This window comes from Centropristis striata, chromosome 10, assembly GCF_030273125.1.
Source record: "Centropristis striata isolate RG_2023a ecotype Rhode Island chromosome 10, C.striata_1.0, whole genome shotgun sequence".
NCBI lineage: Eukaryota > Metazoa > Chordata > Actinopteri > Perciformes > Serranidae > Centropristis > Centropristis striata.
The window spans coordinates 18,665,233-18,679,155 of NC_081526.1; the positions used below are offsets into that span (position 1 = coordinate 18,665,233).

Genomic DNA, 13,923 nt, shown 5'->3' on the forward strand with positions numbered 1-13,923 from the left:
TCAAATAAAGAAATGCCAAATTTAAAGTGTTAAAGTTGAACATTTTAGACTAACAAATAAGAAATTAGAAAAAATGTTTTTTTTAAATGCTTAAAACCTAGAGCTGCGCATTGTATTAAGGAAGGTTTAGACACTTTATTATATTATGTTGTTAAATTGTATATTATTTTATTTCATAAATTTTATTTTTATTATCTTATGTTATGTCTTCATTTTTTTTCTGGCTATTTTATCTTTTATTTAATGTGTGGCTATATTATATTGTTATTTTCCTTTCTTTTATTGTTCATTAATTTAATTTTAATTTATCATTTATTTTTCCTTTTTTATCTAGCTTTTACATGCATGTATTGTAATTCATTTTTTAAATCCTTTTTATATTTATTCTACTTTTATTTTCTTATCACAACCCTGAATTCCCCAAAACTTGGTAGGTTCTCCACGTCAGTAGCACTTACAGTATGTATACCGAACTATCTATATTCTGAAGAATAGGGTTTTTTTTTAATAAAATGTATTTATTAAAGTCATATTGCAATAATATCCGTTCAGTTACATCATGTCATCAGGTCTACCTGACAGTATCCGATCTTGGGGTTGCGGTGAGCGTAGGCAGTGAGGACACGTCTCAGAGCAGCGATGCCAGTCGGGTTCTGAAAGGCGGGATGGTCCGGCAGAGATCGGTGGAGGTCCCGCTCGATCTCCTCTGTGGCCAGGCTGCTCTGACCCATCGACTTCTGCACCATGCTGCTGTAGTAACCCTGGTGGGACTCCAGCTCAGAGGACGCGTCTGCACAAACCACAGATACACAAACTGTAAATAAGCAGCAGCTCTCCAAACCCTGATCCCAACTCTCATCCGCTCCCACATCATTACATAACTTTGAGGAAAAACTAAAGAGACATGTTGTTTTTGTATTATTTATTATCACTAGTCCTATGTAGAATAAAGACACACATCTCCTGTCCTATGGGAGAATGCTCAGCTTTCATACGCGATGGAAAATCCTGCCAGTGTTGTTGTTGTTGTTCTGCTCTTTTGCATGTGGGAATTAGGTCATTGTCTATTTAAAAACCCTGACAGTCAAGTTTCTTTACTTATGTCAACATTACCTTTCAGAAATATGGGCAACAGGAAAAATAAGAGAGACACTAAGACAATAAGAGAGAAACAAAAAGAAGGACAGAAGAGGTGAAGGGTAAATTTCCTGATAAATTCCCAAATTGTGAAATAACAAAACCAGAGTCTTTGTTTATGAACTTCATATAATCACTGATGAATGAACCTGAATGTTTAGGTGGCTGTAGAATAGAACTACTTCTCATAAATCAAGTCTTTTTTTTATCATTTTATCTTTTATTCTTCTTTATTTGTACTGTATGTACAAAAATATGCAAAAAACTTTTTTCTTTATTTCTGTGAATAATTCTCATATTTCTGTGTTGTCAGCAACTATTTTCTCTAACAAATCATAAAACCAACAAAGTTTTTTTGTACTGAATTGATAATACAGATAAAGAAATACAAATAGAGACAGATCTGTCCTGAGTTGACAGTAAACATTATTAGGATATTAACGTAAATATGATTTTATGAGGATATTGTAAAGAAACAACAATAATCTTTATCTTCGTGCTACAAGGTTTTGTTACACAACATTAAATTATTTTTTATTCTAGGCTCTGTTTCAGTCGTTCATCAGTTTCAGCTTCTCCTCCTGAGGCTGAGCTGAGGAACCGAGAGAACCAAAATAAAAGCTGGCAGAGTTTAGTTCTGACTGAGAAAGTGTCGTCTTTTACCACATGCAGACTGCAGAGGTGCAAAAGACGGAGAGAAGAGAATGTGAAGCCACAAACACCTGTACCCTGATCTGTGTGAGCACAGGTTTCAGCCTGTGTGCACACATTATTGTTTATGATTGTTTATATTTTCTTTCCCGTTGTATTTTAGCTTTTATCCTCTCCTGTTGTTTTTTAGTCTTTTAGTTTTTATCCTGTTGTCCTTTAGTCTTTTAGTTTTTATCCTGTCCTGTTGTTTTTTAGTCTTTTAGTTTTTATCCTGTTGTCTTGTAGTCTTTTAATTTTTAGCTCCAGTGTTCCCTCATGGGGGTCTCCGCACTGGGGTGTGTGTTGGGTCTGCCCGTGGGGATGTGGTCTTGGAGATTCCCTGGCCCGGGGGACTAGGCGGCTCTGCACCATGTGTGGAGTCCACCCCGGTCTACCCGGGTCCTGGTGGTCTCTGTGGCGGCGTCCTCTATGGCTGTGGGCTCTGCCACCTCTCAGTGTGGAGGCTCCCACAGGTTGCTTTTTCCTCATCTGGATCCTCAGTGCCTTGCCATGTCTCTACACTGTCAATTAATATGTGCTGTGTGTGAGTCTGAGTGTGTGTTTGTGTGCGTGCATGACTAAATGCGTGTGTGTGCATGTTTGTGTATGTATACTTACAGATGTGTATGTGGGGGAGGGAGGGGTGGGTTTTGTCATTTTTATTGTCTGTTTTTATTCTTATTTTTTGTAAAGCACTTTGTGTTACATTTATATGTATGAAAATCGCTATATAAATAAAGTTTGATTTGATTTGATTACTGAGAGTAGGAAGAAAATATAGCACTCTTTGGCTCCATGTGCATTTCTCCTTTCCTGCACAAGATGTTGAAGAACTGGTTCTCTCTTACCAGAAAGTGTCATCCACAGCTCCCCTCGCAGCGACTCTGGTATCCCCATGGCTACAAGTCTCTGGATCTTGTCTGTGCGAAACATATGGACGCCACGACCAAACTCTGAGAAATGATCCTCCCACAGCCGCTCCTTCACCTGCTCCATGCTCTGAAAATATTCAAACAGACACAGATTAAAAGATTAACACGCTGACTTGTTGAGCATGTTGAATCACACTGATTTAGACTCGTGCACCAAATGCTACTGGTGCTTTGAGTTCCTTTTTTTCTATTTCTTATTAAAAATAAACTATCTGCATGTCTAGGTTAGGGCATCTGATCAGAAACTTTGCTCGGGAAAAGGACATCTGGAATACCTTTCTTAGCCTGTTGCCCCTGCGACCCGGTCCCAGATAAGCGAAAAGAAGATGGATGGATGTGTAGGTTAGTGGATTCTCTAAAATATTTAGTTCTTAATTTGGGTGATGTGAAATTTTAAAGCCCCTGAATTGACCTAGATAATAAAAATGTGGGTGTGACTTAAGCTAAAAAAGTCAGTCTGTCTCCACTCCACCTTGTTGCCGTTGTTTCCTGGTTGGCTTTGGTGGAAGGCCGTCATCAGAGCCTCGCTGTTGACGGTGTTACGCAGCACCTGCTCCTCTATCTCCTCTTCATCAGAGTACCCAGTGTCGTAGTAGAAAGTGTAGTAGGGTGTCGGGGAGCTCTGAGGAGAAAATGCCAGAAATGGACAGGAAACTTAGTAACATTAAAATCTTTACAGTTTGTCTTCAGGCCCACTTTTCCTCTCATGAACAAGCTCAACACAGTGTTTAAATATTGGAAATTAATCTGAACCGATACAGTTATAAAACAGTGATCGATCCATTTTACTGGTTGAGCCCGAGAGCCTAGGAAAACTGATTAAAATATATCAGGAATATAACTTTTTTTTCTGATATAGTCAATGTAAAAATGCCTTGAACCTGCATTCTCTCTGATGGCCAGCAAGGGGTTTCACCCAGGAGAATATGACCCTGCTTAACACTTGATTTAATACCTCAGTAAACATTTTTCTAATGAGTTTATGGTCTCAATTGCTACTTTAGAGTCTTCTTTAATACAGCATGATGTTTATTTTGTAAATTATGGTCCCATTTACAGTCAAATAGGTGTTAAAGCAAGGCTTACTTTTGGGTGTGTCCACTAAAGGCAAATAATGCCAAAGAAAGATGGAATTTAAACAGCACTTGGACGTCACACGTACCATGCTCCTCTTGCCGTCCTTCCTGCTGCGGAACATGGACTTTTTCCACTGCAGAGCTCGGAGTCTGGAGTTCAGGCTCTCCACCAGCTCGTCTCTGTCCTGCAACTCGATCAGCTGGAAGGCCTTCTTAGTCCGAATGCTCACAATGATGGGGTTGGGAAGCAGGCTGGTGCTCTCCGCCTTTTCTATGGACAACACCTGATTGAGGAGGAGAATGGAGAAAACACGGCATCAAAACAAAGAAAGTTATTCTTCAAAAAAACAAATGAACTGGATAATTGCTTTAGAAATAAACATGCAACTTAAAGAGTCATTTGGACTATAGTCGAAATCAACTATCCCCATTTTTATCTTTATATTATTATTATTAGGGCCTCGGGGCAATCGCACCGAGCACTGGTCCCATACAGCAATAGCTGTAGGGACCTGTTATACTGTGGATTTCTTCTTATTCCTCTTCCGGACGCAATTTCGTCCCGCTACTAGTCCTGCAACTCTTCGAGTTGCAGGACAAATTATATATCAAAACGTGCGGTTTGATCGGGATCGGTGTGCTATTACTTTTCTCTACGGAATATGAATTTTTCGCGACGTAAGTCGCGAAAAACTGCTCAAAATTTTGCATTGAAATGAATGGGACGGCCGAAAGAAAAAGAGCAAAAAAGAACATTAATTGAAGATTTTCAGACGTCTACTTCTCTGGCATAATTTCACCTAGAGACTCCATTTAAACTTTAAACAGTAGACACAAGTCTTGTGTATTGGTGTATTACTTTGCGTTTCGATAGGTCATATAGTTTTTATCAATCCCTGTTCAATGACCATGATCATTTTTGGAGAAATTCTGAGATTATAATGGGTGTGTATTGCACGGAATGTTCGTGTCAGAGTGTGTGATGTCATCGCTCAGAGTGTAGAGGGAGAGGTAAAACTGTCAAAAAATAAATTTGAAAACTGCACTCCAGGCCGCAAATTCCACTCCACAGAAATAATTTATACATAGAAATGTAGGAAAATTTGTCTTCTCACTCACAATCCTCTGGTAAAGCTGTCAGAGTTATAGTTTGGGCGTTCGACGCAAAGCCACCTTTTGGCGCCACCAAAACCACCAACAGCCTCATTGGGTCCCATATTAAAAACGCAGGAAGATTTCGGAAAAATGAGATTTAACAGTTTTTTTAGATCGCTCTAACAAAGCTATTTTTTCATTTTTCTTAAAAAAAAAACATATGTAGAGGTTCAGGAAGAACTCAGGATGCTCAAAGTGAAGTCGGATCAATGAAAGGTATTATGGTTTTGCCAAAAATGCTTTCTGTTCGAGGCCAGAAATTTCACTCTGCCCACCTCTGGCTGCTTTCACTCTGCCAGAAGATTCCACAGCTGTTAATTCCGTTGATTGCTCTGCTCTGATTGGTCGACCCCACGCTTTGATGTTTTGATGTGATTACAGTTACAGATACACGCACACACACACACACACACTGGTCATTTAATGTAATAACAGTTAAAGATACACGCACGCACACACACACTGGTCATTTAATGTAATATCAGTTAAAGATACACGCACGCACACACACACACACACACACACACTGGTCATTTAATGTAATAACAGTTAAAGAGACACGCACGCACACACACACTGGTCATTTAATGTAATAACAGTTAAAGATACACGCACGCACACACACACACACACTGGTCATTTAATGTAATATCAGTTAAAGATACATGCACACACACACACACACTGGTCATTTGATGTAATAACAGTTAAAGATACACGCACGCACACACACACTGGTCATTTAATGTAATAACAGTTAAAGATACACGCACGCACACACACACTGGTCATTTAATGTAATAACAGTTAAAGATACACGCACGCACACACACACTGGTCATTTAATGTAATAACAGTTAAAGATACACGCACGCACACACACACTGGTCATTTAATGTAATGACAGTTAAAGATACACGCACGCACACACACACTGGTCATTTAATGTAATGACAGTTAAAGATACACGCACGCACACACACACTGGTCATTTAATGTAATAACAGTTAAAGATACACGCACGCACACACACACTGGTCATTTAATGTAATATCAGTTAAAGATACACGCACGCACACACACACACTGGTCATTTAATGTAATAACAGTTAAAGATACACGCACGCACACACACAATGGTCATTTAATGTAATATCAGTTAAAGATACACGCACGCACGCACACACACACTGGTCATTTAATGTAATAACAGTTAAAGATACACGCACGCACACACACACTGGTCATTTAATGTAATATCAGTTAAAGATACACGCACGCACACACACACACTGGTCATTTAATGTAATAACAGTTAAAGATACACGCACGCACACACACACTGGTCATTTAATGTAATAACAGTTAAAGATACACGCACGCACACACACACTGGTCATTTAATGTAATATCAGTTAAAGATACACGCACGCACACACACACTGGTCAATTAATGTAATAACAGTTAAAGATGCACACACACACACACACACACACACACACTCCTACACACACTCCTCCAGATACAAATATTTCACACACACACATTTTGAGGTTAAAGGGCATAGGTTGCTGTATAAATAAATACTTGAAGAGGAATAGTATCATAACATTACTAGTATTAATTGTTTGAAATCTCTGAAGAATCTCATCATAGTGTACACACACCGGCAGTAGCCCCCGTGGCCCTTTCAAAATTTCCCCCAGAGGAAATTTTCTAGTTATTATTATTATTTAACACACATTTTTGGACTTGAGGTTTACTCATCGCAATTACATTTAAAAAATTCCATCCAATTGAGTTAAATAATCCAAAAAACATAACATAAATCAAAAAAGTACCATTTATTCCATTAAATTAAAAAAAAATGAGATAAATACACTACAGGAAATAGTATAACTTATAGTATAACACAACATATCTGTATCATGGTGCTTTCATACAAAGCTGTATTAAAACTGTATTTTATTTATGAGTGAGATAAATAGCTATACTTTGTTTAAAGGTGGATCCATTCACAGTTAATTTCTCCTACTGTATCTCAAACACACAACAGTAACACACCCTGAAACATAAAATCCCTGTTTTACAGTGAAAGTGCAGGAATAAAGGAGACTTTAGAGGTTAAAGAGGATCTGGAGGAGCAGAAAGGGGAATAACTCTTTATTAGCAGTAACAGTTTAAGTGGGAGGAAGTGATTTCCCTTTTATGAAGACAATGCTTCAACAGAAAACAGAGGAAGCGGAGGATTAAACTGCCACAGAGGAGGAAAGACGCTACGCATGACTCCTCACATTGTTCTCGACCGGACTGAGCACCTGGCTGCTAATCGCTGCTTCTCACAACTAAACCAAATGCAAACAGGCCAAAAGCTTTGAGTATACAGTTTGATTTACATGCAAATACACCTGTAAAAAAATCCAGGCTAGAAGACACTTGACTGAATACCCCATTTAAATAATTTCTTTAACCCTGACTTTCTCTTATTATTTGTACCTTTATTGTTATGTATTTGAATTTAGAGGAGTGGCAGTGAATCTACCACTTTAACAATCATAATAGCTGCTGTGCTGATCACTTTATGTAAAAAAAAGGCAGATCTTCAATGCAGAAACATAAGTATTAGATCACAAATTTCTAGTCATTTATTCTTCTGACTTTCAACAGCCGAACTCATCCTTTAACAAGCGTGCAAGTTAACTTTCACTTGCATTACTGCAGCAAAAAACACTCCCCTTCGCACTTTCATGTGTGTGTGAACATTATCAGCCACATGAAACCAGTCAGTGTGTTACTCTTTAACTGGCAGCAGACAGAGTAAACACACACTGTTTAACAAACTGTTAAAATACATTACGGGAAACGGAAGCCTTCTGCAGAAACTCTACGATAAAAGATCTGAATAAAGTCACTAGGGACTAAAACAGCAGATTTGTGACTGTAATGTTGCTAATTTAATTCACAGGTTAAACTTTAATTTTTACTTCAGTGGAGGAAGCTCTGGTAAATAATGACGGCCTTTCACTGCCTGAGGAGAAGTTGCTGGATCTCTCTTTTCAAGATCACAAAACCCATATTACATACATTCAAATTGACTAGGTTTTTACACATGTTAATTATGTCACATGAACTGTTGCTTCTCTCTTCTTGTTGTCCTCAACAGTAAGTCACGCACATCGGGCCTTTATGGCTGTAATTGCAGCCTTGTGATCTCATAACTCATGCAGCAATGGTAAAAACCTGTCCTAGTTTACTTTTGGTTTCTATCATTTAAAGAGGCTTGGTAGTTATCTTGAAGAAAACCTAAATGCACCCAGAGCAGCAAAGATTAATCGATTAATTGAATAGTCACAAACTATTTTGAGAATCAGTTTGAGTAACTTTAAAGAAGAAAAAAAAAGTAAAATTCTTTGATTTCAGGATCTTAAATGTAAATATTTTCTGGTTTCTTTAATCAGTACAACACCGTTTGACATTTTTAATAATTGTCTAACATATTTTAGTGGAAAAGTAGCAATGCAGAACAGCTCCAAATCTTATATCAGCTGAAACACGAAACAAGTAGACAATTTTTTTCTATTAGTGCCAGAGTTTTGTTCCCATCTAACATTTTACAGACCAAACAACTAATCGATTAATGAAGAAAATAATAATTAAAATCAACAATGACAACAATTGCTGCCCTAAATACACCTTCTTTCTGTTGTACTTGGTAAGGGAACCTGCTATGATGCCTCATTAGACCTTTGTAGATCACCTCATTTGGTAATGATGTTTAAGTTCAGCCTACGAGCCTTCAGCTCCCCAAAGTTTATACCTTTAATGGTCATTAATGGCACACAGCCACAGTGTACACAGTGCTATTATGGAGCACTGACACGTTGTATTTATTGCCGACACATGGAAGCCTTTATTCTCTGTTTTTATAATTTAACAGCTAATATAAACACTACACTGTAGAGCTGCTGAGCTGTGATGTGGGTGCCGTACCTCTGAGAGGGGGATAAGCAGGGTGCAGTTGCCTTCCTCTCGGCTGGAGAAACACAGATAGCTGTCAGTGGTGTAGAGCGTCCCCGCTCTGTGGCAGCGAGCGTGTGGAGTCCACACTGAACAGGAGGCCACCTCATGGAGTCTTTCAGCACGAGGGAGCCGAAACAGAGCCAGGACGTACTCCCTTAATGCCTGCTCCTCCAGGACCCTGGAAGAGAAGAGGATGAGGAGAAGAATTAGGCAGAGGCACACACATGTAGCTTGGTAAAAGAAGTTCTGGAAGCAAAATGAATAGAACTGAGAGACAACCTCACTTTTTTACTTTGTACTACAATTTTCAAAATGTGTCACCTGTTTGTAAGTAGAAGTGGTTGTAAAAACTACATTTAAAGCAATTCTAAAGTACTTTATTCAAAATCCAAGCACTTTTCACACCTAAAATGCCAGTGTTTTTAAGGTTTTCCAGCACCCCTAGGAACCCAGAGCAGTAGAGAGAGGAAGTAACAGCCAAAGCACCACTTGCTGGACTTTGCAGCCCTCTATAACTTTCATTTAAAAGAACCATATATTATTTTCTGTATATACTCTCTATATACAGTACAAATAATTCAATAAACGACAGAGAAATGTTTGAGGATCACAGAGATATACAGCATGCTGCTTGAAAGTCAAAAGGGCAAGCAAGAAACATGCAAAATGATAAGTTTCAGTTTATAGAAAATGTGCATTCTCAAAGGTAATTTTTCACAAAAGGTAAATAGGCAAAAATAAAAGTGGACGTTTTCTTAGCAGACACAAATATTTTGTGGACCATGATTTACAGCACATGTCTAGGTTAAAATCAGTTTCAATACACTAAGTTTGAATTTTTTCAATAAAACAAATTACTAGGACCTAGAAATAAAAACATGTTCTTGGTTAAATTACTGTTCACTGGTAATGGTGTTCTGCATTATAAATGTCAGTCAACAAGCAAGGAGGGTGTTAGATGTGCAGCAGAATGTGACATGACATGTTTTTACATAAAGAGAGAAAATGGCGGAACTGCACCATTATTATATCAATAATACATGTTTTAAGACTTGGTTATAGATGAAGAACATCTGGATTAATCTAAGCTAAGAAGTAAGTGAGTGGTGGAGGTTTTTTTTTTTTAGCTACTGAAGCTGTTACTTCTTTATCTGGCCATTTATTTATTTTGCTGCCTACATTTTACAGTCAGCTCTTTTCACCTGCATGCTGACCTTCTTCATTCTGTTTTATTTTTTCTTCATTCTGTACTCTCCATGGTTTCTGTGCCTTACATGTACTTTTCATTTCTTCTTCTCTTTTTCAGTTTCTATCTTGTCACTTGTGCACAGTCAGATCAGATCTGTCTACTGTAAGAAACATTTTCGATTCACAGGCACTAAAAAAAACTGTGTTGTGGTGTGCCATCTGCTCTGTAGCTCAGGCACTTTTCTTTTAACTTGACTGATCTCTCGTGGTTTTGAGGTTTTTACATGGACAGAAAAGAGCACAGAAACCTTTTTATCTCAGTGGTATCTGAGGAGGAGCGCTGTGAGTAAAAGTGCCACATAATGTTGTTTGTGCAGTCAAGGCGAATCAGGTTTGTGGCTTTAAAGAAAAAATACAAGGGCATGAAAAATATCTGATAACAAAAATAAGAAAAGAACAAGACAGAGCACATCTGTTGAGGCTCATAAAAATATCTATAACTCAACAAAAACTGTTTAAAAACAACAAGACGTACGAGTTATGTTGCTGTCAAAAATCTGATTTGTTTTACTTCTCGTCTCTTTGGGCACAGAAACTTTCTCATGTCCAACTCTTCATAAAACCTGGATTATAAATCAACATCTAACATGCCATGTTAACTTGGGTTATTTTATGTTAGAAACATAACCTCATCCTTTAACATATGCCTGAAGTGAAGAATAAATTATCAGGAGCTAATTTGTGTGCGGACCTTTTCTTGTTCTTTGCAGGTAGTTTTTCGTCTTGCACCCACACTTGCTTTCTCTTTATTTTTAGGTTTGGCCATTTTAAAGCTGCTTCTTTAGAAATGTTTGTCGCACAGTCGAGTAGTTTTCGGAAACCCCCTCTCCTCCATACATTTCTAAAATCAGATTAGAGGAGCTGTATCTGACTATTTCTGTTACTATGTGAAACCAGTGATTAACCACCTGTGTGGAGGTGAGAAAAGAGTTTGAACTTCTCTCTCTCTTTTTTCATTCTTGCCCGTCCATCATCAGCTAATTAAACTGAACAGAAAGCAGGAGCAGCACCGACCTCTTGGTGATGCGTGCAGGCTGCTGCAGGACTCGGTCCAGCTCCAGGCCTTCACTGTCCAGCAGCCGCCTCAGGGCGATGTCAGCCAGCTGACCTATGACCCCGAATGCCTCGTCCAGGTTGAGGAACATGGAGAATTCCCTCTGCCGCTCCCGCGTGTTCACCCGGATGGCCTCCGTCATCAGACCGGTGGAGACCCGCTCCAACCGCGTCACCTCCGCCCAAGGGATCACAAACTTAACTGTCGGAGATAGAAAAGAGTCAAATATGCAGTTTATGTGGGCCACATTATGGACATAAGCTGTGTATGTAAAACACTTCTAATGGTAGGTATAAAAAAAAAAATTAAGCATGAACTGAACTGCGGAAAGTTTGTGAAATAGATGCATATAGATTTAAAAGAGGTAACAAGAAACTCTTTGTGCACCAAGCCTCCAGTTTGCAACCATTAGAGCAAATCCAAACTCACAAGTGTGTTTCTATGAATTAGCTTTCAAATAATATTTATTTCAGAATAATATCAACCTGAAATAATGTGGAAGATTTCTCCCGTGTGTATAGAAAAGGAAATATTTGAATAACAGTTCATATCATATATTGTTAAAAGATAAGTTTCCCGATTTTACAAAGAGTTATGGACATTTCACCCATATTGTGTTGCTTTATCAGAGGTAATAAAGGGAACGAACACATTGGCCTCATGCAGCAATATTCTATTCATTTTTTTTCTTATATTTATATAATTTTCTGTATTTAAAGGGGTACGAATAGAATAAGAACACATTGTGGAAAAAAGGACATGTATTTGTATCCTGCACGAGGCCCATTGTTTGTCAAAAAAACCCCCAACTAATTCTACCAGTACAATTACTTAAATTTCTACTAAAATAATGAGTGTGTTCTTTCAAACATGCACCTTTTGTCAATTACTATTCAGGAATATTCAGTAAATTCCACACATATAGTTGGGTGAAGCAAGAATTGTTTGGAAAAGTGAAGAAGTAAATTATTCTGCAGGAGTGGTTTGAGAAGTTTCTATGGATATTTTTGGCACATTATACATTAATAATAAATACAATAATAATTATGGGTAATGAGGACTTCTGTCTTTTGGTTTGAAAATCAGAGCCCTCACTTTACAGACCTTCCTTGCCCAGCAGGAAGGAGTAGAAGGCCATGTGGTTGATGCTGAGGTAGAGGAAGCCCTGCCGAGGCACCCGGCCCTTCCAGCAGCAGCAGGAGTAGTACGTCACCAGTTTCTCTGACGAAGGGAGGCCGAAGTGCAGCTCGAACTTCTGCAGCACCTCCCTGAACTTCTCTGGGTCCTCCTCCTGGGCAGCCTGGCGACCCCGGAGCTCCTCTGCAATGAGGCCCTGCACGGGAGAAACTTGCAGTAAGTATTTCAGACTTGCATCATCCAAGGGTTTTATCATCATCATGTAATCTAGAATGAAGCTGGTGTGATTCTTTGATTCAACAACTGTGTTTATCCTTTTTAAACCCAGATTCCTCAGCACATTTCAGGATCTAAAATCAGCTTCTGACCTTGACTTTTCCTCTGACAAAGCTGGCGACATCCTCCTTGTTCTCAAACACAGACAGAGAGTGCAGCAGGTTGTGGAGCAGCCAGTCCCAGTGCTTGTTCACCTCCTCTATGGCGGCTCCTGAGGGACAAAAACAAAGAGATTTTAACACTTGTTCATCCCTTTCGAAAAAATTTGTTGTAAAATAAAAATGTCAGCATCAAAAAACCGCCATAAAAATATATATTAATGTTATTTTTCACCTTCACTTAGTTATATCTTCCAACCAACATCAATCCTGATCAGAAATACCAAATATTTACACATTTTCTAGCACTTGCAACCAGAAACAGTGTCCAGTGTCTGAGATGGACTGATAGAGACTTGTTAGGTGGTGATTTGATGCCTTAGCTCACCGCTGGCGATGACCCAGCTGACCTGGGAGCCGGGAACCTGCAGGATGATTCTGAAGGGTGTGACCCTGGCATTGGAGTCCAGCACCGTGTCTAGCGCCCCCACCAGGAGACCTACAGAGACCAAACAACACAGAGAATCAGACCGGGGTCGGTCAAAGTCCGTAAACTGTCAATTTCTTTATGTTTTGCTGTTTAGCTACGTGGTATCATGACCTATAGCTATACTGACTTTATATAATACAACATGGTCAAACTTAAGATTTTTGCAGCAGCATCCTTATATCCGTTATATCAGCTCTGTCAACCTCAGACCCCTGCTATTATCTATATGTTGACTTAAACAACAGATATTTCTTCTACCCCAAAATGCATGTTATTTTTCAGCCATGATATCCGTGTCATACAGGTTGAACAGTAACAGATAATGATGTCTCTGTAATAGGGTTGTCACGATACTAACATTTTCAACTCGATACCGATACAATACTCGATACTATTTTCGATACCACAAGGATAAAACAAAAGACCCCAAAATTTTACAGAAATACTTTTATTAACAAGAAAAATGCAACATGTAAAAATTAACAGAACCACAGGTTAAATATTTGTAATAAAAAACAGTTGTGCAAAAAGAAACTGCAACTATGATAACAAGCTTCAGATACTTGATATTTTTGAAAATGAGTATCGTATCCGGATACAACGCTTTAG

At 38.6% G+C, this 13,923-nt stretch overlaps 1 protein-coding gene across 1 annotated transcript in view; it reads right to left on the reverse strand.

Moving 5' to 3' along the window:
* Positions 1-13,923, reverse strand: part of LOC131978903 (TBC1 domain family member 8) — a 31,902-nt gene that overhangs the window by 10,074 nt on the left and 7,905 nt on the right. The window contains exons 2-10 of the mRNA XM_059342718.1: positions 13,213-13,323; positions 12,819-12,937; positions 12,418-12,646; positions 11,274-11,514; positions 8,982-9,189; positions 3,922-4,119; positions 3,232-3,381; positions 2,676-2,826; positions 576-790 (exon numbers count right to left, since the gene is read on the reverse strand). Of these exons, the coding sequence (XP_059198701.1) occupies positions 576-790; positions 2,676-2,826; positions 3,232-3,381; positions 3,922-4,119; positions 8,982-9,189; positions 11,274-11,514; positions 12,418-12,646; positions 12,819-12,937; positions 13,213-13,323 (1,622 nt within the window). The remainder of the gene's footprint in view (positions 1-575; positions 791-2,675; positions 2,827-3,231; positions 3,382-3,921; positions 4,120-8,981; positions 9,190-11,273; positions 11,515-12,417; positions 12,647-12,818; positions 12,938-13,212; positions 13,324-13,923) is intronic.